The following is a 24,051-nucleotide window of genomic DNA, read 5'->3' as shown; positions in this document are numbered from 1 at the left end:
GTTAAAGTGGCTAGTGATACATGTATTACATAAGGATGCAGTAGATGATATAGAGTACAGTATATACGTATACATATGAGATGAATAATGTAGGGTATGTAAACATTATATTAGGTAGCAAGTGGCTAGCGTGTGTGTTGATGTGTTCTAACAATATCTATCTATGTCTACCTTTGGTCCCCAGGTGGAGTGGGTTCTTGCTGTGCTCTATAGCCATGCTCCTGGTCATCTTCCCCATGTTTGCCTTCCCTAAGAAGCTGCCTCCGCGCCACAAGAAGAAGAAGAAGAAGATGACCTCATCAGTAGATGACGTGTCCAGCGATGATGATTTTATGATGGAGAAGGGGGAGGGACAGGATGTCCAGACCGGCATGGGCTTCGGGAAGGACATCAAAGGTGTGTTTGTGTGTGTGTACAGGGCCATAGACTACCTCTTTAATGTAACAGACCATTGGTTTTCCTTTGTAAAAGAGGGTATGTGAACCATATGGGATATTGTCAAATATGAATGTGATATTGCCTCAGTCATCTACTGTCCAACAGAAGCTCGATGATGAGTCACTAATCTGCTAGCCAATGGAAGACCAGTGATGCAGTCATCCTTATAAACCCATTGATCAGCATGGATTCACCTGAAATAGACTTAGCCTTAGAGGTCCTCAGTTAACCAATCTGTTGTAGCTAAGCTGGAGTGATGCTTATTCTGCCCCTCTCCAGATAGGGTGCGTCCCAAATGGCCCTATGGGCCCTGGTTGAAAGTAGCGCGCTATATATGGAATAGGGTGAGATGCAAAGACAATAGGGAAAATGACAGCTCGCAACACGCATCTGATTATTTACAGTGTATTCGGAAAGTATTCAGACCCCTTGACTTTTTCCAAAATGGATTAAAAAAATGTTTTGCTCTCATCAATCTACACACAATACCCCATAATGACAAAGCAAAAACAGGTTTTTAGAAATGTTTGCAAATGTATAATTAAAAAAAACAGAAATATCACATTTACATAAGTATTCAAACACTTTACTCAGTACTTTGTTGAAGCACTTTTGGTAGCAATTACAGCCTCGAGTTTTCTTGGGTATGACGCCACAAGCGTAGTACACCTGTATTTAGGGAGTTTCTCCCATTCTTCTCTGCAGATCCTCTCAAGCTCTGTCAGGCTAGATGGGGAGCGTCACTGCACATCTATTTTGATGTCTCTTCAGAGATATTCAATCAGGTTCAAGTCCGGGCCCTGGCCGGGCCACTCAAGGACATTCAGACTTGTCCCGAAGCCACTGCTGCGTTGTTTTGGCTGTGTGCTTTGGGTCATTGTCCTGTTGGAAGGTGAACCTTCACCTCAGTCTGAGGTCCTGAGCACTCTGGAGCAGGTTTTCATCAAGGATCTCTCTGTACTTTGCTCTGTTCATCTTTTCCTCGATCCTGACTAGTCTCCCAGTCCCTGCCGCTGGAAAACATTCCCACAGCATGATGCTGCTACCACCATGCTTCACCGTAGGGATGGAGCCAGGTTTCCTCCCGCCGTAACGCTTGGCATTCAGACCAAAGAGATCAATCTTGGTTTCATCAGACCAGAGAATTTTGTTTCTCATGGTCTGAGAGTCTTTAGGTGCTTTTCGTCAAACTCCAAGCGGGTTGTCATGTGCCTTTTACTGAGGACTGGCTACCATAAAGGCCTGATTGATGGAGTGCTGCAAAGATGGTTGTCCTTCTGGAAGGTTCTCCCATCTCCACAGAGGAACTCTGGAGCTCTGTCAGAGTGACCATCGTGATCTTGGTCACCTCCCTGACCAAGACCCTTCTCCCCCAATTGTTCAGTTAGTCCGGCTGGCCAGCTCTAGGAAGTCTTGGTGGTTCCAAACCTTTTCCATTTCAGAATGACGCAGCCGCTGTGTTCTTGGGGACCTTCAATGCTGCAGAATTTTTTGGTACTCTTCCCCAGATCTGTGCCTCGACACAATCCTGTCTCGGAGTTCTATGTAAAATTCCTTCAACCTGGCTTGGTTTTTGCTCTGACATGCACTGTCAACTTTGGGACCTTATATAGACAGTGTGTGTGCCTTTCCAAATCCTGTCCAATCAATTGAATTTACCAGAGGTAGACTCCAATAAAGTTGTAGAAACATCTCAAGGACAATCAATGGGAACAGGTTGCACCTGAGCTCACAGTAAAGTCTCACAGTAAAGTGTCTGAATACTTATGTAAATCAGGTATTTCTGTTTTGTTTAAAAAAAATACATTTGCTAAAATAAAAATAAAAACGGTTTTCGCTTTGTTATTGTCGGTATTAGCCCATTTTAGAATAAGGCCGGAATGTAACAAAATGTGGAAAAAGTGAAGGGGTCTGAATACTTTCCAAATCACTGTATTATGATTAGGATTTATTTGATTCAGATTGTTTACATTCATCATTGTAACCACAATGTCACATATAATTGAGCACATACACACGACATGAGCAGATTAACTCGGTCAAAACATTTCTTTATTAAAGATGACCAGAAAGAATGTCGGTACTTATTTATTTTGATCCAAAGCCACGAATGAGTGAGTCGCTCTGCTTTATGCTGACAAATATAGCTTTATGCTGCAAAATAGCCTACTAAATAGGCCAAGCTTAAACAAATACATTACATTTCCTAAATAAACTAGTACATTTCATAAATAAAACAAATAAATGAAATAGCTCAGGTCTTGAAAATATGGGCAACCTTTTTTCCCTCTCTGTATTCTCGCTGGACTCTCTTTCATTCAGTTTCTTCTTAACATCAGCAAAGAAGGACTCTGTGTTTCAGAAACTCACTCTATATAGAGGGGCTATCAGTCTTTCCACACTGTGGTAAATAAAGCCAGTCTGTTATTTAGAATTCTTTCTGTTTTTAGAGATAGAAACCAAAGCCTAATCAACGTTCGAACTCTCCCGGAATGACGCAATTTTCCACCCTCTACCACAAACGTGTCACGGCCTGAAGCTCAAAACCTTTCATTGATGAACCACTGTATATACAGTGTCCTTATGTCAAAAAGAAAGTCCCCTCATTTCCTCTACAGTCTTTCTCCCGCGACTCTCCTCTCCTCGCTGGGGGACTTAGTTATGTTCCCCCTCACAGCGCACACTAATCTAACTTTATCACTCTGAAACTGCAGATGAGGCACGGCTTTCTGGGCTTTTCATTATGTGTATTTGAGTCCAGTACAGGCTGCCTGCCAGCATGTTTGTGTTTGGGTGGAAAGGATCAATTCAACACTTTGTGCCCCAAAGGCAGGAGACCACTGAAGTGGTTGTTTCAACCTTCTGAAAACGACTGTGACTGTGTCCCAAATGACACCATATTCCCTATGTAGTGCATTACCGTATGTGGCCCTGGTCTAAAGTACTACACTAAATAGGGGACCATTTTGAACACACTGTTGTTTCTGAAGGCTGTTTTTAGGAATCATGACGTGGTTGAATGATTTAATAACTCTCCCATCCATTTACATTTTAGTCATTTAGCAGACACTCTTATCCAGAGCGACTTACTGGAGCAATTAGAGTTAAGTTTCTTGCTCGAGGAAACATCAACAGATTCTTCACCTAGTCAGCTCAGGGATTTGAACCAGCGACCTTTCCGGTTACTGGTCCAACGCTCTTAACCACTAGGCTACATTCACCCTGTCTCTCTCACTCTGTACCTGATCCATTGGCCCAAAGACACTCTAGGAATTGATCTCTCCACTGTTTGCATTCATTTTCTTTGCCATCCTGAAAAAGTGGACAAAACTGAGGAGGGGGAACTAGACAAATGATTGACCAATAGGGAAGGGGAGGGCCAATGTCTTGTTGAAACTAAAGGATGATTGGGTCAAAACGCATTGGCTCATTCATGACACAAACGTGAACCCCAACTTTCTGTCCTCCTTATACTCACAACCATGTGACTAGAGAGGGATGGCAAATCAAATTAAGTAAACAATTAGCTATTGGCTTTCAATAATTAGGGTCCAAATTAGAGGTAGACCGATTATGATTTTTCACACCACACACTACAGAAATAGTAGCATCATCACCCACACCTCTCTTTCTCTCTCACACACACACACACACACACACACACACACACACACACACACACACACACACACACACACACACACACACACACGTGATTAATCCAATGAACGATAAAACAAAGAAAGGGTGAAATTGGGTTAGGAGGAGCTTATAGCTCTAATTATTGTCTTCAGGCAGTGGGGGAGTTCCTGGTTTCTTAAGGCTTATTCACATATTCTGGTTATGACTGGAGAGAGAGATATGTGCAACAAAAATATTTGGAATTGAACTTTAAGTGGTGTTTCAAGTGGCTCCACACTCCACAAAATATACAATCTCTCAGCACAACACACACTCTATGCGCAGAGGATTGTGTGTGTGCGTGTGCGTGCATGCGTAAAATCTCTGTGATACTGATGATGCTTCCTGAGGTGTGAAAGGAAACGGTTTCCTCTGTGACCAATAGCAAACAGCTGCTGTCCAAGCAGTGATCACTCTGGGGTGTTACAAATAAAATGGGACCTCTGGCGTGTTATAGCGATAGGATGTCTTCCTTGTAGAGAAACAACACACATTGGTAGATGTTGCGTTTTGTGGATCCTTGATGTAAATCTAACGTTTTATAGAAAACAATGAGCAAAAATTGTCCAATTAGTGCACAGTAGCTGTGTGTCTAGATAGCTGTAATGTGTTACCACCCAGGGCTATTAAACACACCATCTTTTCTTCTGGTTATTCCTCATTGGGTCATTGGTGTTATTTTAGGTGAGTGTCCCTTGCCCCACCCCGCCTTGCCCGGTAACAGTGGGTTATTTATAGGGCTGTGGCGTTCATGACATTTTGTCAGCCGGTTATTGTCATGCAAAAGACTGCCGGTCTCACCGTAATTCACCGTTAATTAACATTTAGCGTCTCCAGACCTCCAAGCATACAAGGTGTGTGTGTGTGTGTGTCTACTGTATGTTTGTCTATTAGTGTACTCATGTCTCTGGTCTCTCCCCAGACCTCCCCAAGGCAGCGATAAGGATCCTGTCCAACACGACGTTCCTGTTTGTCAGTCTGTCCTACACAGCAGAATGTGCCATCGTTACAGCCTTCATCACATTCATTCCCAAGTTCATAGAGTCCCAGTTTGGCATCCCTGCTTCTAACGCCAGCATATACACAGGTAAGACTAACACTCTCTCTCTCTCTCTCTCTCTCTCTCTCTCTCTCTCTCTCTCTCTCTCTCTCTCTCTCTCTCTCTCTCTCTCTCTCTCTCTCTCTCTCTGTCTGTGTCTCTCTCTCTGTCTCTCTCTCAGTGTGTCTCTCTCTCTGTCTCTCTCTCTCTGTCTCTCTCTCTCTGTCTCTCTCTCTGTCACACACACACCTGAGGGGACATGGGTCATGGTACTGTAGTGTAGAGGGACAGTCAGAGGGCTCTTGTCAGCTCTACTGTTGTGTGTGTGTGTGTGTGTGTGTGTGTGTGTGTGTGTGTGTGTGTGTGTGTGTGTGTGTGTGTGTGTGTGTGTGTGTGTGTGTGTGTGTAAGCTCGACAGTCCTGTCCTCTCACTTAGACGTTCTCATGCACTGACCAAATGACCCAAATGGCACCCATTAGCGACACAAACCCACACTCAGATCACAACAAACACATCGTTTCCACATTGCTATAGCATTTGTAATAACATGTATTTTAAACGCATGTATACATACTGTATGTACATGTACCACGGCAGCCATATTGCTTCAAAAGCTCATCACCCATCAACACATACAGAGGTCAGAGGGGTGTTATACCTTAATCAGTGAATCGTCTCTTCCAATCTATAACACTTAACACCCTAATCTGTATTATTGGGAACTAGCAGGTCATTGATTAACAACTCGATATTGACAGGGCAGCCTTAGACAGCCCAGGGAGGGAGAAGTGTGTGTGTGTGTGTGTGTGTGTGTGTGTGTGTGTGTGTGTGTGTGTGTGTGTGTGTGTGTGTGTGTGTGTGTGTGTGTGTGTGTGTGTGTGTGTGTGTGTGTGTGTGTGTGTGTGTGTGTGTGTGTGTGTGTGTGTGAGGCACCCACGGTGACGTTAGTTCATCTGCCTGTTGCCAAGAGACAAGAAGAGAGAAAGATAGGTTAGTAGTGTAAGATGATGATTTCAACAGAGGATACCTTAGGAGGAGCAGAGTCATGGAATGATGAGGGCTGTCCTGACCATTCACAAAGCATCACAGAGTGCTGATCTAGGATCAATGTAGTCTTTTGGGTTATAATGAATAAGATCACATGTACGGGTGGGGATCTGATCCTAGATCAGCACTCCTACTCTGATACGCTTTTTGAACATTATGGGTATGAACATCCTAGCTTGTTTTACGAAGAGATAAGAGAATATTGTCATAGGATTGTAGGAATGGTAGAGTTGTTGAGTGTGTGGTGGGGAGGGGAGGGGGTGTAAATGCCTGTATGCCCGTTTGCAAGTATGTGTGCATAGGTATGTGCTGTGGTGTGTATGTGCTGTGGTGTGTGTGTGTTGTTGCATTCTCTCAGGGGCACGAGAGAACTGTCACTGTTCTCGGCTCATTAGTTACAGCTACAGAAATAGTAGCATCATCACCCACACCTCTCTTTCTCTCACGCACACACACACACACACACACACACACACACACACACACACACACACACACACACACACACACACACACACACACACACACACACACACACACACACACACACACACACACACACAATCTTTCTGTTAAAACATTCTTTCTAACCTTCTTTGTGCTGTCCTCCGTCTCATCCATCATTCTATCCTTCCTTTCTTCCTCTGACCACTTTCCCTCCCTCTTTGTAGCCAGAAGCACCACTGTAGAAATGCTGTTTAAATCATGTGTTGTCCTGGTAGCAGAAGAGGTCCGTCTTGCGATCTCGCTGAAGAGAGAGGGGGTCTTTTTCTCTGCACATAACACGCTGTCGAGGTGTAGAACATGTAGAACGCTGCTCTCCTCTCTGCTCCTGTGTTTCCAACCCCCTCCCTCCGTCCCCTGTCCCCACCTGCCTTGCTACCCGGCCGCGAGGGCCCGTCACACACACATAAAGGAATGCCAGTGTGAGCAAGAGGGTGACAGAAAGACGGAGAGCGAGGATAGAGAAAGTGAGAGAGAAGACAGCAGCAGCAGAGGGAGGTTTTAGCAGACAGATGTGTGTGTGAGGTGTGAAGAGACAAAGAGAGGTGTGTGTGTGAGGTGTGAAGAGGCAAAGAGAGGTGTGTGTGTTTTTATTTTTTCACCTTTATTTAACCAGGTAGGCCAGTTGAGAACAAGTTCTCATTTACAACTGCGACCTGGTCGAGATAAAGCAAAGCAGTGCGACAAAAACAACAACACAGAGTTACACATAAACAAATGTACAGTCAATAACACAATAGAAAAATCTATGTGCAGTGTGTGCAAATGTAGAAGAGTACATTTGGTAAGGCAATAAATAGGCCATGGAGGCAAAATAATTGCTATTTAGCATTAACACTGGAGTAATAGATGTGCAGATGATGATGATGTGAAAGTAGAGATACTGGGGTGCAAAAGAGCAAGGGGATAAGTAACAATATGGGGATGAGGTAGTTGGGTGTGCTATTTACAGATTGGCTGTGTACAGGTGCAGTGATCTGTAAGCTGATGCTTAAAGTTCGAGAGGGAGATATAAGACTCCAGCTTCAGTGTGTGTGTGTGTGTGTGTGTGTGTGTGTGTGTGTGTGTGTGTGTGTGTGTGTGTGTGTGTGTGTGTGTGTGTGTGTGTGTGTGTGTGTGTGTGTGTTTAGGCAAGCAAGATCTCGCCACAGAAACACATGAAGCACTTACAGGATCATCATAAGCTACAGTCCATTAATTACAGTGCCTTCGGAAAGTATTCAGACCCTTTTATTTTTTTTCCACATTTTGTTACGTTACAGCCTCATTCTAAAATGGGGGAGGAGGGCCTTGGTGGAGGCCACTGTGTTCTTGTGGACCTTCAATGCTGCAGAAATGTTTTGTTTTGTTTTGTCCCAGATCTGTGCCTGTTATTATAGGGCATTGTGTCTAGATTGATGAGGGGGGGAAACTATTTAATCCATTTTAGAATAAGGCTGTAACGTAACAAAATGTGATGTGTCTGAATGCTTTCCGAATGCACTGTATAATCCACATAATTATTCACATGTCCTGTTGCTGCAGGTTTTTTCTTCCTAATGTAGAAAGCTGGCTCAAATTAAGGTCCGACATCTGTAGTTCATATAAAGATCATGTAAATGGGGAGTGTGTTTGTGTGTATGTGAGTGAGAACGCGAGAGGGAGATATAGCACATACTATGTGAGTGTCCAACCATGCAAACACACACACGGTGTTCAGAACACTCTCTTCTCTGATCCTATGTTTCCTTACCGTCCTCCCTCCATCCCAGTTCATCCCCTGTCTCCCCTGCCTTGTTACCCACCCGAGAGGGCCTGTGGCTGGGATAGAGGTCAGGCATGTGAAGCCTCTCTGGGTCCTAGTCTTCCAGTGGAATTACACACTGACCCCGTTCTGCCTCTGCTGCCAGCAGTCAGCTTTGACTTACCCTGCCTGTCAACTAGGGTGTGGGTGTGTTTGCTGCCCTAACCCGGCTCCAGCCTCTAACTACTACAGCCCTCCTCCAGCCGGCCCTAATAGAACTCACAGCCCCAACCCACACTACTCACTGCTATTATACAGTACAGTAACCGACCTCCTGCTAGTTTATTGCCCAACAGCTTCTTTGTCACAGTTATTAATGGGTTGCATTTTGCCACAATATTGTTATGAACTTTTGTTTTAGGACTAATGCCCAACTGAACATTCTACTCAATGCAGTCTCAATGGGTGATGATGAAGATTTCGTCAAAGTGATTTACTGTGGCTTGGAGACACGACATTTCAAAAGGAGGCAAATAATTAGTAGGACAAGCTTTTGTCATCATTGTGATGTCTCCAGGTTGACTTTAGATGCAGTATAACGTTGTCTAGAGTGGAGAACGCTGAAATGTTAGCTAGCTACCATTAGCATTGCTAGTTATTTCTGACTAACTTTGCTAGCTAATGGTACCATTTGACATCTCTCTAAAGGGAACCTGACGACATCATAATGGTGGGAAAGTTGTTTCCTACTAATTATTACTCTACTTTAGCAATGCCATCGTATTTCCAGGCCACTATCGTGTAAATTTGACGAAACAGTCATTAGCCACCGTTCAGAAAGACTTGGCATTAAGCATCTGTAGAACGTTGATGACAATGGCAACGATGCGACCGAGTGAGGAAAGTGCAATCCATGAATAATATGTTTCACAACAACTTGTTGTCCATGTTTGTTACAATATCCCTCGAATACCAAGCCCTCTGCCCATTTCTTGTCTTGAATGCTTTTCCTGAACTATAATTGACACTCAATCACTCTTGCCGTCTTTCCCTCTCTCTCTCTCTCTGCCTCCCTCCCACCTCTCTCTCTCCCTCTCGCTCTCTCTCCCTCAACCCAGGTGTGATCATCGTGCCCAGTGCTGGGGTGGGTATCGTCCTAGGGGGCTACATCATCAAGAAGCTGAAGTTGGGAGCCAGAGAGTCAGCCAAGCTGGCTATGATCTGTAGCGGGGTGTCTCTGCTCTGTTTCTCTACGCTCTTCATCGTGGGCTGTGAGAGCATCAACCTGGGAGGTATCAATATACCATACACCACTGGGTGAGTTACTGCAATACTACTACTACTACAATACTACGAATATACTACTACAGATACTACTATTACATCAACATACCATACACCACTGGGTGAGTTACTGCAATACTACTACTACTACAATACTACGAATATACTACTACAGATACTACTATTACATCAACATACCATACACCACTGGGTGAGTTACTGCAATACTACTACAATACTACGAATATACTACTACAGATACTACTATTACATCAACATACCATACACCACTGGGTGAGTTACTGCAATACTACTACTACTACAATACTACGAATATACTACTACAGATACTACTATTACATCAACATACCATACACCACTGGGTGAGTTACTGCAATACTACTACTACTACAATACTACGAATATACTACTACAGATACTACTATTACATCAACATACCATACACCACTGGATGAGTTACTGCAATACTACTACTACTACAATACTACGAATATACTACTACAGATACTACTATTACATCAACATACCATACACCACTGGGTAAGTTACAACACAACTACTACTACTCCAATGCTACTACTACTTCTTCAATACTACTAATATAATACTACATATAATACTATACATGCCATACAGCACTGGGTAAGAGTTTAAATTATTATTATTTTTTTAACCTAGGCAGCAGTTAAAGAGTTACTACAATACAACTACAGAGTTACTACAATACTGCATATATTACTATTATATCAACATACCATAGACGACCGGGTAAGTTATGGAGAAAATACTACACTATTCACAGATATGAATATAATACACCACTGGGTACAGCTATTACTATAACTATTCAACAGATATTAGTATAACATCAACATACCATACACCACTGGGTAAGAGTTACTACTACTAAAATACTACTACTATTCAACAGATATTACTATAACATCAACATACCATACACCACTGGGTAAGAGTTACTACTACTACAATACTACTACTATTCAACAGATATTACTATAACATCAACATACCATACACCACTGGGTAAGAGTTACTACTACTACAATACTACTACTATTCAACAGATATTAGTATAACATCAACATACCATACACCACTGGGTAAGAGTTACTACTACTACAATACTACTACTATTCAACAGATATTACTATAACATCAACACATACCATACACCACTGGGTAAGAGTTACTACTACTACAATACTACTACTATTCAACAGATATTAGTATAACATCAACACATACCATACACCACTGGGTAAGTTGCCTTGATGACAGCTTTGCACACTCTTGGTACTCTCTCAACCAGATTCATCTGGAATGCGTTTCCAACAGTCTTGAAGGAGTTCCCACATATGCTGATTGTGGAGGCCAGGTCAACTGATGCATCACTCTCCTTCTTGCGAAAATAGCCCTTACACAGCCTGCAAGTGTGTGGAGTCATTGTCCCGTTGAAAAACACATGATAGTCCCAGTAAGCGCAAACCAGATGGGATGGCGTATCGCTGCAGAATGCTGTGGTAGTCATGCTGGTTAAGTGTGCCTTGAATTGTAAATAAATCACTGCCAGTGTCATCAGCAAAGCATCATCACACCTCCTCCTCCATGCTTCACGTGGGAACCACACATGCGGAGATCATCCGTTCAACTACCCTGCGTCTCACAAAGATATGGAGGTTGTAACCAAAAATCTCATCAGACCAAAGGATAGATTTCCACCGGTCTAATGTCCATTGCTCGTGTTTCTTGGCCCAAGCAAGTCTTTTCTTCTGGTTGGTGTCCTTTGGTAGTGGTTTCTTTGCAGCAATTTGACCATGAAGGCCTGATTCGTGCAGTCTCCTCTGAAGAGTTGATGTTGAGATGTGTCAAGATGTTACTTGAACTCTGTGAAGAATTTATTTGGGCTGCAATTTCTGAGGCTGTCACACTAGTGAACTTATTCTCTGCAGCAGAGGTAACTCTGGGTCTTCCTTTCCTGTGACGGTCATAGCGCTTGATGGCTTTTGCGACTGCACTTGAAGAAACTTTTTCCATATTGACTGACCTTTATGTCTTAAAGTAATGATGGACTGTAATTTCTCTTTGCTTATTTGAACTGTTCTTGCCATAATATGGACTTGGTATTTGACCAAATACGGCTATCGTCTGTAAACCATCCCTATCCTGTTACAACACAACTGATTGGCTCAAATGCATTAAGAAGGAAAGAAATTCCACATGTTAACTTTTAACAAGGCGACACCTGTTAATTGAAATGCATACCTCATGAAGCTGTTAGAGAGAATGCCAAGAGTGAGCAAAGCTGTCATCAAGGCAAAGAAAGGGTGGCTACTTTAAAGAATCTAAAATATATTTAGATTTGTTTAACACTTTTTTGGTTACTACATGATTCCATATGTATTATTTCATCGTTTTGAAGTCTTCACTATTAATCTACAATGAAGAATATAGAAAAACCCTTTGACTGGTACTGTATACTATTATATCAACATACCATACACCGCCTGGTAAGAGTTACCGCATTACTCATACAATACTACTACAGATATTACTATTACATCAATATACCATACACCACAGAGTAAGATACAGTATATCAGAGTAGTAGTATTGTAGTATAACGATTACATCTAGCGACGTCCCATACAGCATTGGGTAAGAGTTACTACAATACTATTACAGAGATGTTACTGTTACATTAAGTGGATAAGGATCGCTGATATCACTGTGACTATTACCACAGTGAAATCCACAGGGTAAGAGTCGTTACTATATACTCATCAGCATCGGCGGTCACTCTGGGTCGTGTATGATTGTCCCCCTGATGGGTCCTGCTTGTGGGTCTTCAGATGGCCGATCTGGGAGCCACATATTTTGGTGCAGTATGGGCAGGGGGTGAGTGATGGTTGGATCTTCTTGATGGAAAGTCTCTCCTTTCGAAGTCGCCGCTTGTGCTCTGCGCCACGGCGGAGATCTTCTTTGTACCGCGCTACACCCTCTTGGACAGTTTTTCTCCATGTCGACCTGTCTTTTGTAGTACTTTTTGCGGTAAGTCTTTGGTATGGCTTATTTTTTCCCTCCAGGAGCGAGTTGGCACCATGGCCAGTCCACCTGAGCTGGTGTTGAGTGGTGCTACTGATGTTTGCCTCCTTGGGGACACTGGTGTTGATGCGCTTGTTTTCCCAGCTGATCCTCATGATGTTGCGGAGGCCATCTTTGGTGACACTAAAGGCTTTAAGATGGCTGCTGTATGTGGTCCATATTGCTGACCCATACAGTTGAATAGGGAGAAGTACTGCTTTGTAGACCAGGATTTTGGTTCTGGCCTGGATGTCGCGATTCTTGAAGACTCGTTTGCTCAGTATTGAGAAAGCTCCACTGGCATGGCTTAGGCGGTGATGTATCTCAGCGTCAATGTCGGCTTTGGAGGAGAGAAGGCTGCCAAAGTAGGGAAAGTGGTCCACATCTTCAAGAGTGGTATTGTCAATTTGTATTGCTGGGGCTGGTGTATTTTTGTTACGCTGTGGTTGGTGGAGGATTTTGGTCGGCCAGACCCAGAAGCTTGTCTACCTTTTGCGAAAGCGTCCAGGATGCACTGAAAGTCCTCTTCCGAGTGGGCAGTGATGGCATTATCGTCTGCATACTGGAGCTCCACAATGGAAGTGTTGGTCATTTTTGCTCTTGGCCTTGAATCTGTTCAGGTTTGCAGTCTGTTCTGTGCAGGATCTGGACTCCCTGAGGCAGATTTGAGCCTGTGAGGTGGAGGATGGCCACAATGAAGATAGAAAACAGGCTGGGTGCAATGATGCAGTCCTGTTTAGCTCCAGGGTCCACCTTGAAGTGAGCCACTGTTACTGACCACTGTTACAAGCTGACTTGATATCAAGCATCAATCCCAGTATTATATTACTACTATGTTACTCTATGGTATTGGCTACAAGACTTATACATGATTACTACTATGAGTCCTTATATCACTGAAGACTATTGCTATTTTTCAATGGTTTATCATTTGGCACTGTGAGCCAATGCATTATATAACACCAGTGTTCTATTTTAACCATCATCAACACCTATTCAACAGCCGTTCGTTCTATTGGCGCGGTGTTGGCGTGACTGGTCCATTAGCAACCACACACACTCACACACGCACGCAACACTATCATCTGCTGTGGAACACGGAGGATTCATCCCCACATCACCTTCTATTTCTGTTCTGTTTTATATAGTCCCATCAAGGTGTTGGGTGTTTGTGTAATCATCACTCCTCATGCTTGGTCCCCATCCTGCGTCCCTGGATGGCATGGAAATTGTGGATGCACACACACACACACACACACACACACACACACACACACACACACACACACACACACACACACACACACACACACACACACACACACACACACACACACACACACACACACAGGATGGACACACAGACACACACACACTGCTAACATGTATAGCGTATGTGATCCAAAGCAACAGCTGTACAGTGGATGCATTTTAAATGGGACCCTATTCCCTTTATTTATTTATTTCATTTCACCCTTATTTAACTAGGCAAGTCAGTTAAGAACAAATTCTTATTTACAATGATGGCCTACCCTGGTCAAACCCAGACGACGCTGGGCCAATTGTGCGCTGCCCTATGGGACTCCCAATCACGTCATGGTAGTGCACAATGCTATAGTGGACTACTGGGACTTGGTCAAAGAAGTTCACTATGTAGGGAATAGGGTGCAATTTGGGACGCAGACCGTTTGTAATGTGTCTCTAACCCACTCTACAGTACCAGACCCTCTTCTCTTTTCTACTTCTGCACTGCACTGTCCTGTCTGAGCTGACCAGTATCCCAGACAGACTGTTCTGAGCATTCCTTTGTCTCAGAGAGTCAGCATTGTCCTGTCTGAGCTGACCAGTATCCCAGACAGACTGTTCTGAGCATTCCTTTGTCTCAGAGAGTCAGCGTTATCCTGTCTGAGCTGACCAGTGTCCCAGACAGACTGTTCTGAGCATTCCTTTGTCTCAGAGAGTCAGCGTTGTCCTGTCTGAGCTGACCAGTGTCCCAGACAGACTGTTCTGAGCATTCCTTTGTCTCAGAGAGTCAGCGTTGTCCTGTCTGAGCTGACCAGTGTCCCAGACAGACTGTTCTGAGCATTCCTTTGTCTCAGAGAGTCAGCGTTGTCCTGTCTGAGCTGACCAGTGTCCCAGACAGACTGTTCTGAGCATTCCTTTGTCTCAGAGAGTCAGCGTTGTCCTGTCTGAGCTGACCAGTGTCCCAGACAGACTGTTCTGAGCATTCCTTTGTCTCAGAGAGTCAGCATTGTCCTGTCTGAGCTGACCAGTATCCCAGACAGACTGTTCTGAGCATTCCTTTGTCTCAGAGAGTCAGCGTTGTCCTGTCTGAGCTGACCAGTATCCCAGACAGACTGTTCTGAGCAGTCCTTTGTCTCAGAGAATCAGCGTTGTCCTGTCTGAGCTGACCAGTATCCCAGACAGACTGTTCTGAGCATTCCTTTGTCTCAGAGAGTCAGCGTTGTCCTGTCTGAGTTGACCAGTATCCCAGACAGACTGTTCTGAGCATTCCTTTGTCTCAGAGAGTCAGCGTTGTCCTGTCTGAGCTGACCAGTGTCCCTGACAGACTGTTCTGAGCATTCCTTTGTCTCAGAGAGTCAGCATTGTCCTGTCTGAGCTGACCAGTATCCCAGACAGACTGTTCTGAGCATTCCTTTGTCTCAGAGAGTCAGCGTTGTCCTGTCTGAGCTGACCAGTGTCCCTGACAGACTGTTCTGAGCATTCCTTTGTCTCAGAGAGTCAGCATTGTCCTGTCTGAGCTGACCAGTATCCCAGACAGACTGTTCTGAGCATTCCTTTGTCTCAGAGAGTCAGCGTTGTCCTGTCTGAGCTGACCAGTATCCCAGACAGACTGTTCTGAGCATTCCTTTGTCTCAGAGAGTCAGCGTTGTCCTGTCTGAGCTGACCAGTATCCCTGACAGACTGTTCTGAGCATTCCTTTGTCTCAGAGAGTCAGCGTTGTCCTGTCTGAGCTGACCAGTATCCCAGACAGACTGTTCTGAGCATTCCTTTGTCTCAGAGAATCAGCGTTGTCCTGTCTGAGCTGACCAGTATCCCTGACAGACTGTTCTGAGCATTCCTTTGTCTCAGAGAGTCAGCTTTGTCCTGTCTGAGCTGACCAGTGTCCCAGACAGACTGTTCTGAGCATTCCTTTGTCTCAGAGAGTCAGCTTTGTCCTGTCTGAGCTGACCAGTATCCCTGACAGACTGTTCTGAGCATTCCTTTGTCTCAGAGAGTCAGCTTTGTCCTGTCTGAGCTGACCAGTGTCCCAGACAGACTGTTCTGAGCATTCCTTTGTCTCAGAGAGTCAGCGTTGTCCTGTCTGAGCTGACCAGTGTCCCTGACAGACTGTTCTGAGCATTCCTTTGTCTCAGAGAGTCAGCATTGTCCTGTCTGAGCTGACCAGTATCCCAGACAGACTGTTCTGAGCATTCCTTTGTCTCAGAGAGTCAGCGTTGTCCTGTCTGAGCTGACCAGTATCCCAGACAGACTGTTCTGAGCATTCCTTTGTCTCAGAGAGTCTGTGTATAGATCAGTTAACTGGAAGCTGTGAGCTGATGATGAAGAGGACTGGGTTTACTGGCAATATCATGAGGAATGTCAATAGTGGCATAACTACTGATTCACACTAACACACACGAAATGGCACCCTATACACTATATAGGGCATTGCTATCCTGGGTAAAAAATGGCACCCTATACACTATATAGGGCATTGCTATCCTGGGTAAAAAATGGTGCACTATACAGCCTCCGGTCAAAAGTAGTTCACTATATAGGGAGTAGGCTTCCACTTGGGAAGAAGACTATGTGTCTGACCCTAGTTCACCTCTGACCTCTATCGCCCAAGGCGAACATTATACCAACAGTAGGGAAACACAACTACAGTGGCAGGGAATTCATCCACTGCCCCCTCTCCTGCTATAGTATACTAATCTGTATCCTGTTGACTATTTGGCTTGTTATTTTATGTTTCTGTAGCATCTGCTGGCTCCAACTGGTGCAGCCAGCCAGTCACAGTGGCTTTGTCTAGAGTGGAGATCTGTAATCACCGTAGTGCGACTGGGTCGCCAAGCAGGGGCAGACTGACTCCATTCTGTGCCCCCTCCACTGCCTGTTGGCCTAGTGTTGGAATTTGACGGGGGTTTGTTATGTCAGGGTCAGACCTAACAACCCAACTCACAACTGAAGGGTTATCTCAACCTGACCTGAATTGACCTAACCGGACAGATTGACAAGGTAGATAATTCAATTTAGGGGCTCCAGGTCGTTATTGTAAAAGAGAACGTGTTCTCAATGACTAAATAAAGGCAGCAAAAATGTGACTGCTTACATCATTTGGAGTTGCCATAACATGGTCTAGTGGTGCATAGTGGCGTAATGATATAAGTGGGGGAAAATATCATGCTATTTGTATGTTTTGAATGTAAAAGTATATTCCTGTCGGTGTGCTTTCGCAAGGTGGTGTTTGTAGCCTGACTACGGTTTTAACAATTCCCAGGTTTTCCAGTAATCCCAGTTGGAAGATTCACGGAGTCAGGAGGAAATAAGCAGGGTATTCGGGAAAGTTCACAGAATATTGAGGTGTTGTGTTCTATCGTTCCGATAGAGCTCAGTGTTGGAACTCCCAGAGTCAACTGGAGACAGGCTTCTCTTCCCCACTGTGTTTAGAGGGATCAGATCATTGTTGAGTTAGAACCTGGTTCCCACAGAACTGCTGTAACGTTTATTCAGTCCCTATCACTCTCTCTATCCCTCTCTCTGTCTATCTCTCTCTCTCTATATATATGTGTATATATATCTATATCTATCTATATAGATATCTATATATACACACACACTGAGTGTACAAAACATAAAGAACACCTTCCTAATATTGAGTTGACTCCAATGCTTCCCACAGTTGTATCAAGTTGGCTGGATGATGGTGGACCGTTCTTGATACACACAGGAAACTGTTGAGCCTGGAAAACCCCAGCATCATTGCAGTTCTTGACACAAACCGGTGTGCCTGGCACCTACTACCATACCCCGTTCAAGGGCACTTACATTTTTGTCTTGCCCATTCACACTCTGAATGGCACACATACACAATCCATGTCTCAGCTGTCTCAAGGCTTAAAAATCCTTATTCAACCTGTCTCCTACCCTTCATAAACACGGATTGAAGTGGATTGAACAAGTGACATCAATAAGGGATCAAAGCTTTCACCTGGATTCACCTGGTCAGTCTACGTCATGTTCATAATGTTTTGTACATCTCTCTCTCTCTCTCTTTATCTATCTTACAATTCCTTGTTTGTTCTGAAAATGTAGGAAATACGGGTGTGCAACATATCATTACTCCAATAAAATTAAATGTAACTCAACTCTCTCTCCAGGCCCACTCTGACTATGACCCATCATAACCTGACTGGAGGCTGTAATGTGAACTGTGGCTGTAAGATCCATGAGTATGCCCCGGTGTGTGGCTCTGACAGCATCACCTACTTTAACCCCTGCCTGGCTGGGTGCAGCATGGTGAGCAACGGCAGCACTGGGGTAAGTACACACTCGACTGACCAGGCAACACCTGTACACACGTGTGTATGTGAAGAGTAGGCTTGTCTGAGACCTGAATAATTGTGTTTGCTCCCCGCGTTCAAGACTCTGTATCCTTGATCCTTTTTAACTGAATGACAATAAATGATGTCATTTGGGCAGTTGTTTGAATTAAGTGGTCTGTTGTGTGCCAGCTGTATCAAATACATTTGATGAATTACAATTAGTGGATCTTATGGTGGTTGAAGTAATATAATTAAATCTAGAATCGGCTTCCTATTTCGCAACAAAGTATTCTTCACTCATGCTGCCAAACATACCTTCATAAAACTGACTCTCCTACCGATCCTTGACTTCGGCGATGTAATTTACAAAATAGCCTCCAACACTCTACTTGGCAAATTGGATGCAGTCTATCACAGTGCCATCCATTTTGTCACCAAAGCCCCATGTACCCACCACTGCGACATGTATGCTCTCGCTTCATATCGTTCGCCAAACCCACTGGCTCCAGGTCATGTATAAGTCTTTGCTAGGTAAAGCCCCGCCTTTTCTCAGCTCAATGGTCACCGTAGCAGCACCCACCCATAGCACATGCTCCAGCAGGTGTATTTCACTGGTCATCCCCAAAGCCTATTCCTCCTTTGGCTGCCTTTCCTTCCAGTTTTCTGCTGCAATGACTGGAACAAATGACACAAATCACTGACGCTGGAGACTCATATCTCCCTCACTAACTTTAAGCATCCGCTATCAGAGCAGCTCACAGATCATTGCACCTGTACATATCCCATCTGTAAATAGCCTATCCAACTACCTCATCCCCATATTTTCACCCCAGTATCTCTACTTGCACATTCATCTTCTGCACATCTATCACTCCAGTGTTTAATTGCTAAATTGTAATTACTTCTCCCCTACGACCTATTTATTGCCTTACCTCCCTTATCCTACCTCATTTGCACACACTGTATATCAAAATGTTTCTATTGTGTTATTGAATGTATGTTTGTTTATTCCATGTGTAACTCTCTCGTAGTTGTTTGCGTTGCACTGCTTTGCTTTATTTTTACCAGGTCGCAGTTGTAAATGAGAACTTGTTCTCAACTGACGCACCCGGTTAAATTATGGTGAAATAATTATTTTTATATAATTTTATTTTTATAATAATTAGCCTAGGTATAATTTCACAAGCCCTGAATTCATTAGAGTATTGCTATTGTCTGAAATCCAGTGTTTTGACAAAGCGTATCCAGGGAAATCTCTATTAGGTACATCCATCTAATACTGGGTTGAAACGTTGCTAAATTGGTATCAAAGGATACCTGGAAAACATTCCCCACGCCATTACCCCAACAGCCTGTACCGTTGACACCAGGCAGAATGGAGCCATTGCTTACGCCAAATCCTGCCTCTCCCATCAGCATGACGCAACAGGAACAGGGATATGTTGGATGTTTTTCCACTCCTCAATTGTCCAATTGTTGGTGATCGCGTGCCCACTTGAGCTGCATCTTCTTGTTTTTAGCTGAAAGGAGTGGAACCCGGTGTGGTCGTCTGCTGCAATAGCCCATCCGTGACAAAGACCGACAAATTGTGTGTTCCGAGATGCCGTTCTGCATGCCACTGTTGTTCTGCACCACTATTTGCTTGTTTGTGGCCCGTCTGTTAGCTTGCACGACTCTTGCCATTTTCCTTTGACCTCACATCAACAAGCTGTTTTTGCCCACATAACTGACGCTGACTGTATGTTTTTTGTACTATTCTTGGTAAACCCTTAGACACTGTTGTACAGTGTAAAGACTGGACGAGGAGACTGGAGTAGGAGACGATTCTGAGATATTGGAACAATCACGCCTGGCACTGAAGATCATACCACGCTCAAAGTTTCTTAGGTCACTCGTTTTGCCCATTACATGGAACAGTAACTGAAGGCCTTGATGCCTGCTTTATATAGCAAGCCACAGGTACCTGACTCACTGTCTGTAGGAGCAACTATTTTCACTAACGTGGTGGTGTACCTAATAAACATGCTAAATAAACATGTATATTGTGAATCGCCCATAAGTTTGAAAAAAATTGAGATATGATTTTTACGCCATATCGCCCAACCCTAGCGAGCTGCACAGTCGCACTGGAACTCGACAACCGTATCTGCCCTTTAGACATTCTGGGAGACATTCTGGGAGACATTTGTGTGCGTCCCAAATGGCACCCTATTGACTATTTAGTGCACTAGGCCCATAAGGCTCGGGTCAAAAATAGTGCACTATATAGGGATTAGGGTGCCATTTAGGACGCACATGGTGCTTCAGTGAAAGGTGTGCTGGTTTCCTAGCAGCAATAGAACAGTTGTTCAGAACTGTTTCATGACTTAATCCCAGCTGTCTCCTGAAGACTATTCAGGATTCAAAATGCATCTTATTCCCAATAACCCTGATTGCCAAAAGAAACAAAAAAAAGGAAAACGAGTCTGTACGGTATTCAGTAAAATATGTACAGTACTTTTAAGCTCTGTGAGAGTTGATTTGGGAGTAAACCTGAAAAGATGATCTAATATGTTATGCTAGCCCATTGTAAGCCATTTAGCCGCAGCCTACAATAACATTGAGTCCTCTACCCCCTCTCCCCTTCTCTGAGAGGTAAACCCTGGGCGGGAAGACCCATCCTAAAAACAATATCAGACGGGATATCACAGCAAAGCTAGACAGGGAAATGCCTAGGGGCGAGTTACAAATTGCACCCTATTTCCTATACAGTGCCTTACTTTTTACCAGTGTTCATGGGTCACACACACCCCTAGATTATTTAGGCACAACACTGGCCTTCGAGAGAATGCGTGTTTGGCTGAGCACACAATGCACCCACAGTGCAGAAGTCTCACCACATAGCTACAGTACAGTATAACATCCCAAGGTGCCTTTGATGTAGCCTAGGGAGCAGGGATGGGTTTGATTACCAGTGAGAGTTGAATGTTTCTGCTGCATTAAGGGTTCTAGGAGATGGAATACAATGTCCCACTGGCAAGTTTCCCAGAAAGAGTGTGTGTGTGTGCAAGTTAACTTTGCCCTTTCCTGCAAACCACATAAACTGTGTCTGAGTGTGAGTGTGTGTGTGTGTTTACATGGACGAGTGTGTTTGTGTGCGTATAATTAGAGGGTGTACAAGTGTGAGGTGTGAAATGGAAATTTCATTTTTTGCATATCCCACTCTCCCTGAGAGTAGAGTCACGGCCAGGTGTGTGTGTGTATACTGTGTCATTATTGTTTCTCAACACTTCTACATGAATGTGGATGCCACCATGATTACGGATAATCACGAATGAATCGTGAATAAAGATTAGCAAGAAGGTTACAAATGCACAATGATCATACCCATAAAACATGCTAACCTCTCACCATTATCAATAACGGGGGAGGTTAGCATTTTTGGGGGGATGATATTCTATTCTTATTTACAATAAAGGCAACTCCAAAATGACACAATACATTATTTACCATTCATTTATATCGGGCACAACATAATCCAAAACACAATCAAAACAAACTGCAAAGGCATCCAACAAGCTTGACGTAGTCATTAGCTATGTTTCCATTAACTTGTCCAGTGATTTGTTTAGTAACGACATTTAGAAAGTTCACCTAGAAGACAAATGTGACGTGATAACATCATGTGCCCCGCCCGGCATACCTTCAAAATGATTCTGCTATAGTTATTTGAAATACACGTTCCCTCATTTGTTGCAATGAAGAACCTTTGACAAAAGACAAATCCAGCCGTCGAACATATCAAAATGTATTCAATCTTTAGAAAATGTCTCCTACATCTGCCGTTTCCACAAATGTCGCTTTTGTGGAAAAAACCTGGGTGGTGGAAAGCTGTCTACTGTGTGCCGGGATGAGGAGACCAAATACTACTCGTTTGACTAAATGTAATACACTGATTTTGTCCAAATACACCTTGAAATGAGGGGACTAGATACGTAAAGCGCTTTCAATTCTAAACGGTAAAACAGATATGTCTGAAAAAATCATTAAAAGTGACATTCTGTACTGTCGCCTCATATGAAACATTTGATCACAAATCCAAGACGCTGGAGTATAGAGATGTAGCTTCACTGTCCAAATAAATACTTAGGGGAGTGTATATGTATCTCCTCCACCAACAGATCAGGAACTACACAGAGTGTACGTGTGTCCAGAGCCGACAGGTCATCAGCCCTCCCGCTGGTGGTCAAGGCAACCAACTGCAGCTGGTCATCGTTAAGACCTACCTGAACGAGAACGGCTTCGCGGTGTCGGGGAAGTGTGACCGCACCTGTAACACCCTCATCCCCTTCCTCATCTTCCTCTTCATCGTCACACTCATCACCGCCTGCGCTCAGCCCTCCGCTATCATAGTCACTCTCAGGTAGGAGGACTGTGGCCACTCAAACTCTTGAAAACTCCTTGCCATGCAAATGAATGATTTATGAATGCTGCATATCGCTACTAAGTAAAGTGTTTCCCAGCTTCCTTCCCTTGAACCCTTTCCTTCATGAACACTGATCTAACTGACATAGGAATTCAATTCCGGTGTTGAATGTAGTAATGTGTGAAAAGTGCAGAATTATGTGCAGTCGGCATTAATGCGTTGAGAAGGTTTTATCTATCACAGGTCAGATTGCTAACACTCTCTGAAATTCTTGCTATTAACAGATTAAAGGAGCCCAGCTCCAGTTTAAACAAGATTGCAAAATGTTAGATTTACAGGGCTTTGACTCCAATACTTTCTACAGTTGTGTCAAGTTGCCTGGGTGTCATTTGGGTGGTGGACCATTCTTGATGAACACAGGAAACTGTTGAGCGTCAAAACCACAGCAGTGTTGCGTTCTTGACACAAACCGGTGTGCCTGGCACCTAATACTATACCCCGTTCAAAGGCACATATTTTGTCTTGCCCATTAGCCCGTTGAATGGCACACAAACCATGTCTCAAGACCTGTCGCCTCGCCTTTATCTACACTGATTGTCACATTAATAAGGGATCATAGCTTTCACCTGGATACACCTATAAAAACACTAACATATACACTGAGTATACAAAACGTTAAGAACACCTGCTCTTTCCGTGACATAGAATGGAGGTGTTCTTAATGGTTTGTGTACTCAGTGTATATGTTAGTGTTTTTATAAGGAAGTGTATGCACTTTATATTTTAGTGTGTTCCTCTGTAATCCATTCTCACTCTCCGTCCATCTGTCTCTGTCCATCACTCCTCAGGTCTGTGGATGAACAGGAGAGACCATTCGCTCTGGGGATGCAATTTGTCCTGTTAAGAACTCTGGGTAAGTTTCTGCGTAGAGATCCTATCATTCATATTATGTGATTCTATATGTAGTTCTATGAGTTACTGGGTATTTTTACAGGCACAGTGAGCCTGTAGTGTTCCCACATCACTCAACCAACCAGTGGAGGCTGTTGAGGGGAGGACGGCTCATAGTAATTTTGGTCTGGAACGGAATGTATGGTATGGTATCAAACACATGAAAAACATGTTTGATTTTCCATTCCTTAGATTTAAAATTCCACCAGCCACCACTGAAGTCAAGTATTTGAAAAGGTCTTTCATGACTGGTCTGAAACAGCCTGTAGGGTTGTAGGGTAAAACTAGAACATGATTCTGACCAAA

General features: G+C 43.7%; 1 protein-coding gene across 1 annotated transcript in view; it reads left to right on the top strand.

Annotated features, from left to right (window-relative positions):
* LOC118372219 (solute carrier organic anion transporter family member 5A1) overlaps nt 1-24,051 on the top strand; it is a 103,124-nt gene that overhangs the window by 72,176 nt on the left and 6,897 nt on the right. The window contains exons 4-9 of the mRNA XM_035758020.1: nt 185-396; nt 5,042-5,206; nt 9,552-9,750; nt 18,225-18,384; nt 22,550-22,791; nt 23,643-23,707. Coding sequence (XP_035613913.1) covers nt 185-396; nt 5,042-5,206; nt 9,552-9,750; nt 18,225-18,384; nt 22,550-22,791; nt 23,643-23,707 — 1,043 coding nt within the window. The remainder of the gene's footprint in view (nt 1-184; nt 397-5,041; nt 5,207-9,551; nt 9,751-18,224; nt 18,385-22,549; nt 22,792-23,642; nt 23,708-24,051) is intronic.

The sequence above is a fragment of the Oncorhynchus keta genome, chromosome 4 (genome assembly GCF_023373465.1).
Source record: "Oncorhynchus keta strain PuntledgeMale-10-30-2019 chromosome 4, Oket_V2, whole genome shotgun sequence".
NCBI lineage: Eukaryota > Metazoa > Chordata > Actinopteri > Salmoniformes > Salmonidae > Oncorhynchus > Oncorhynchus keta.
The sequence above is the reverse complement of the archived record's forward strand: the minus strand, read 5'-3'. Positions and strand labels throughout refer to the sequence as shown.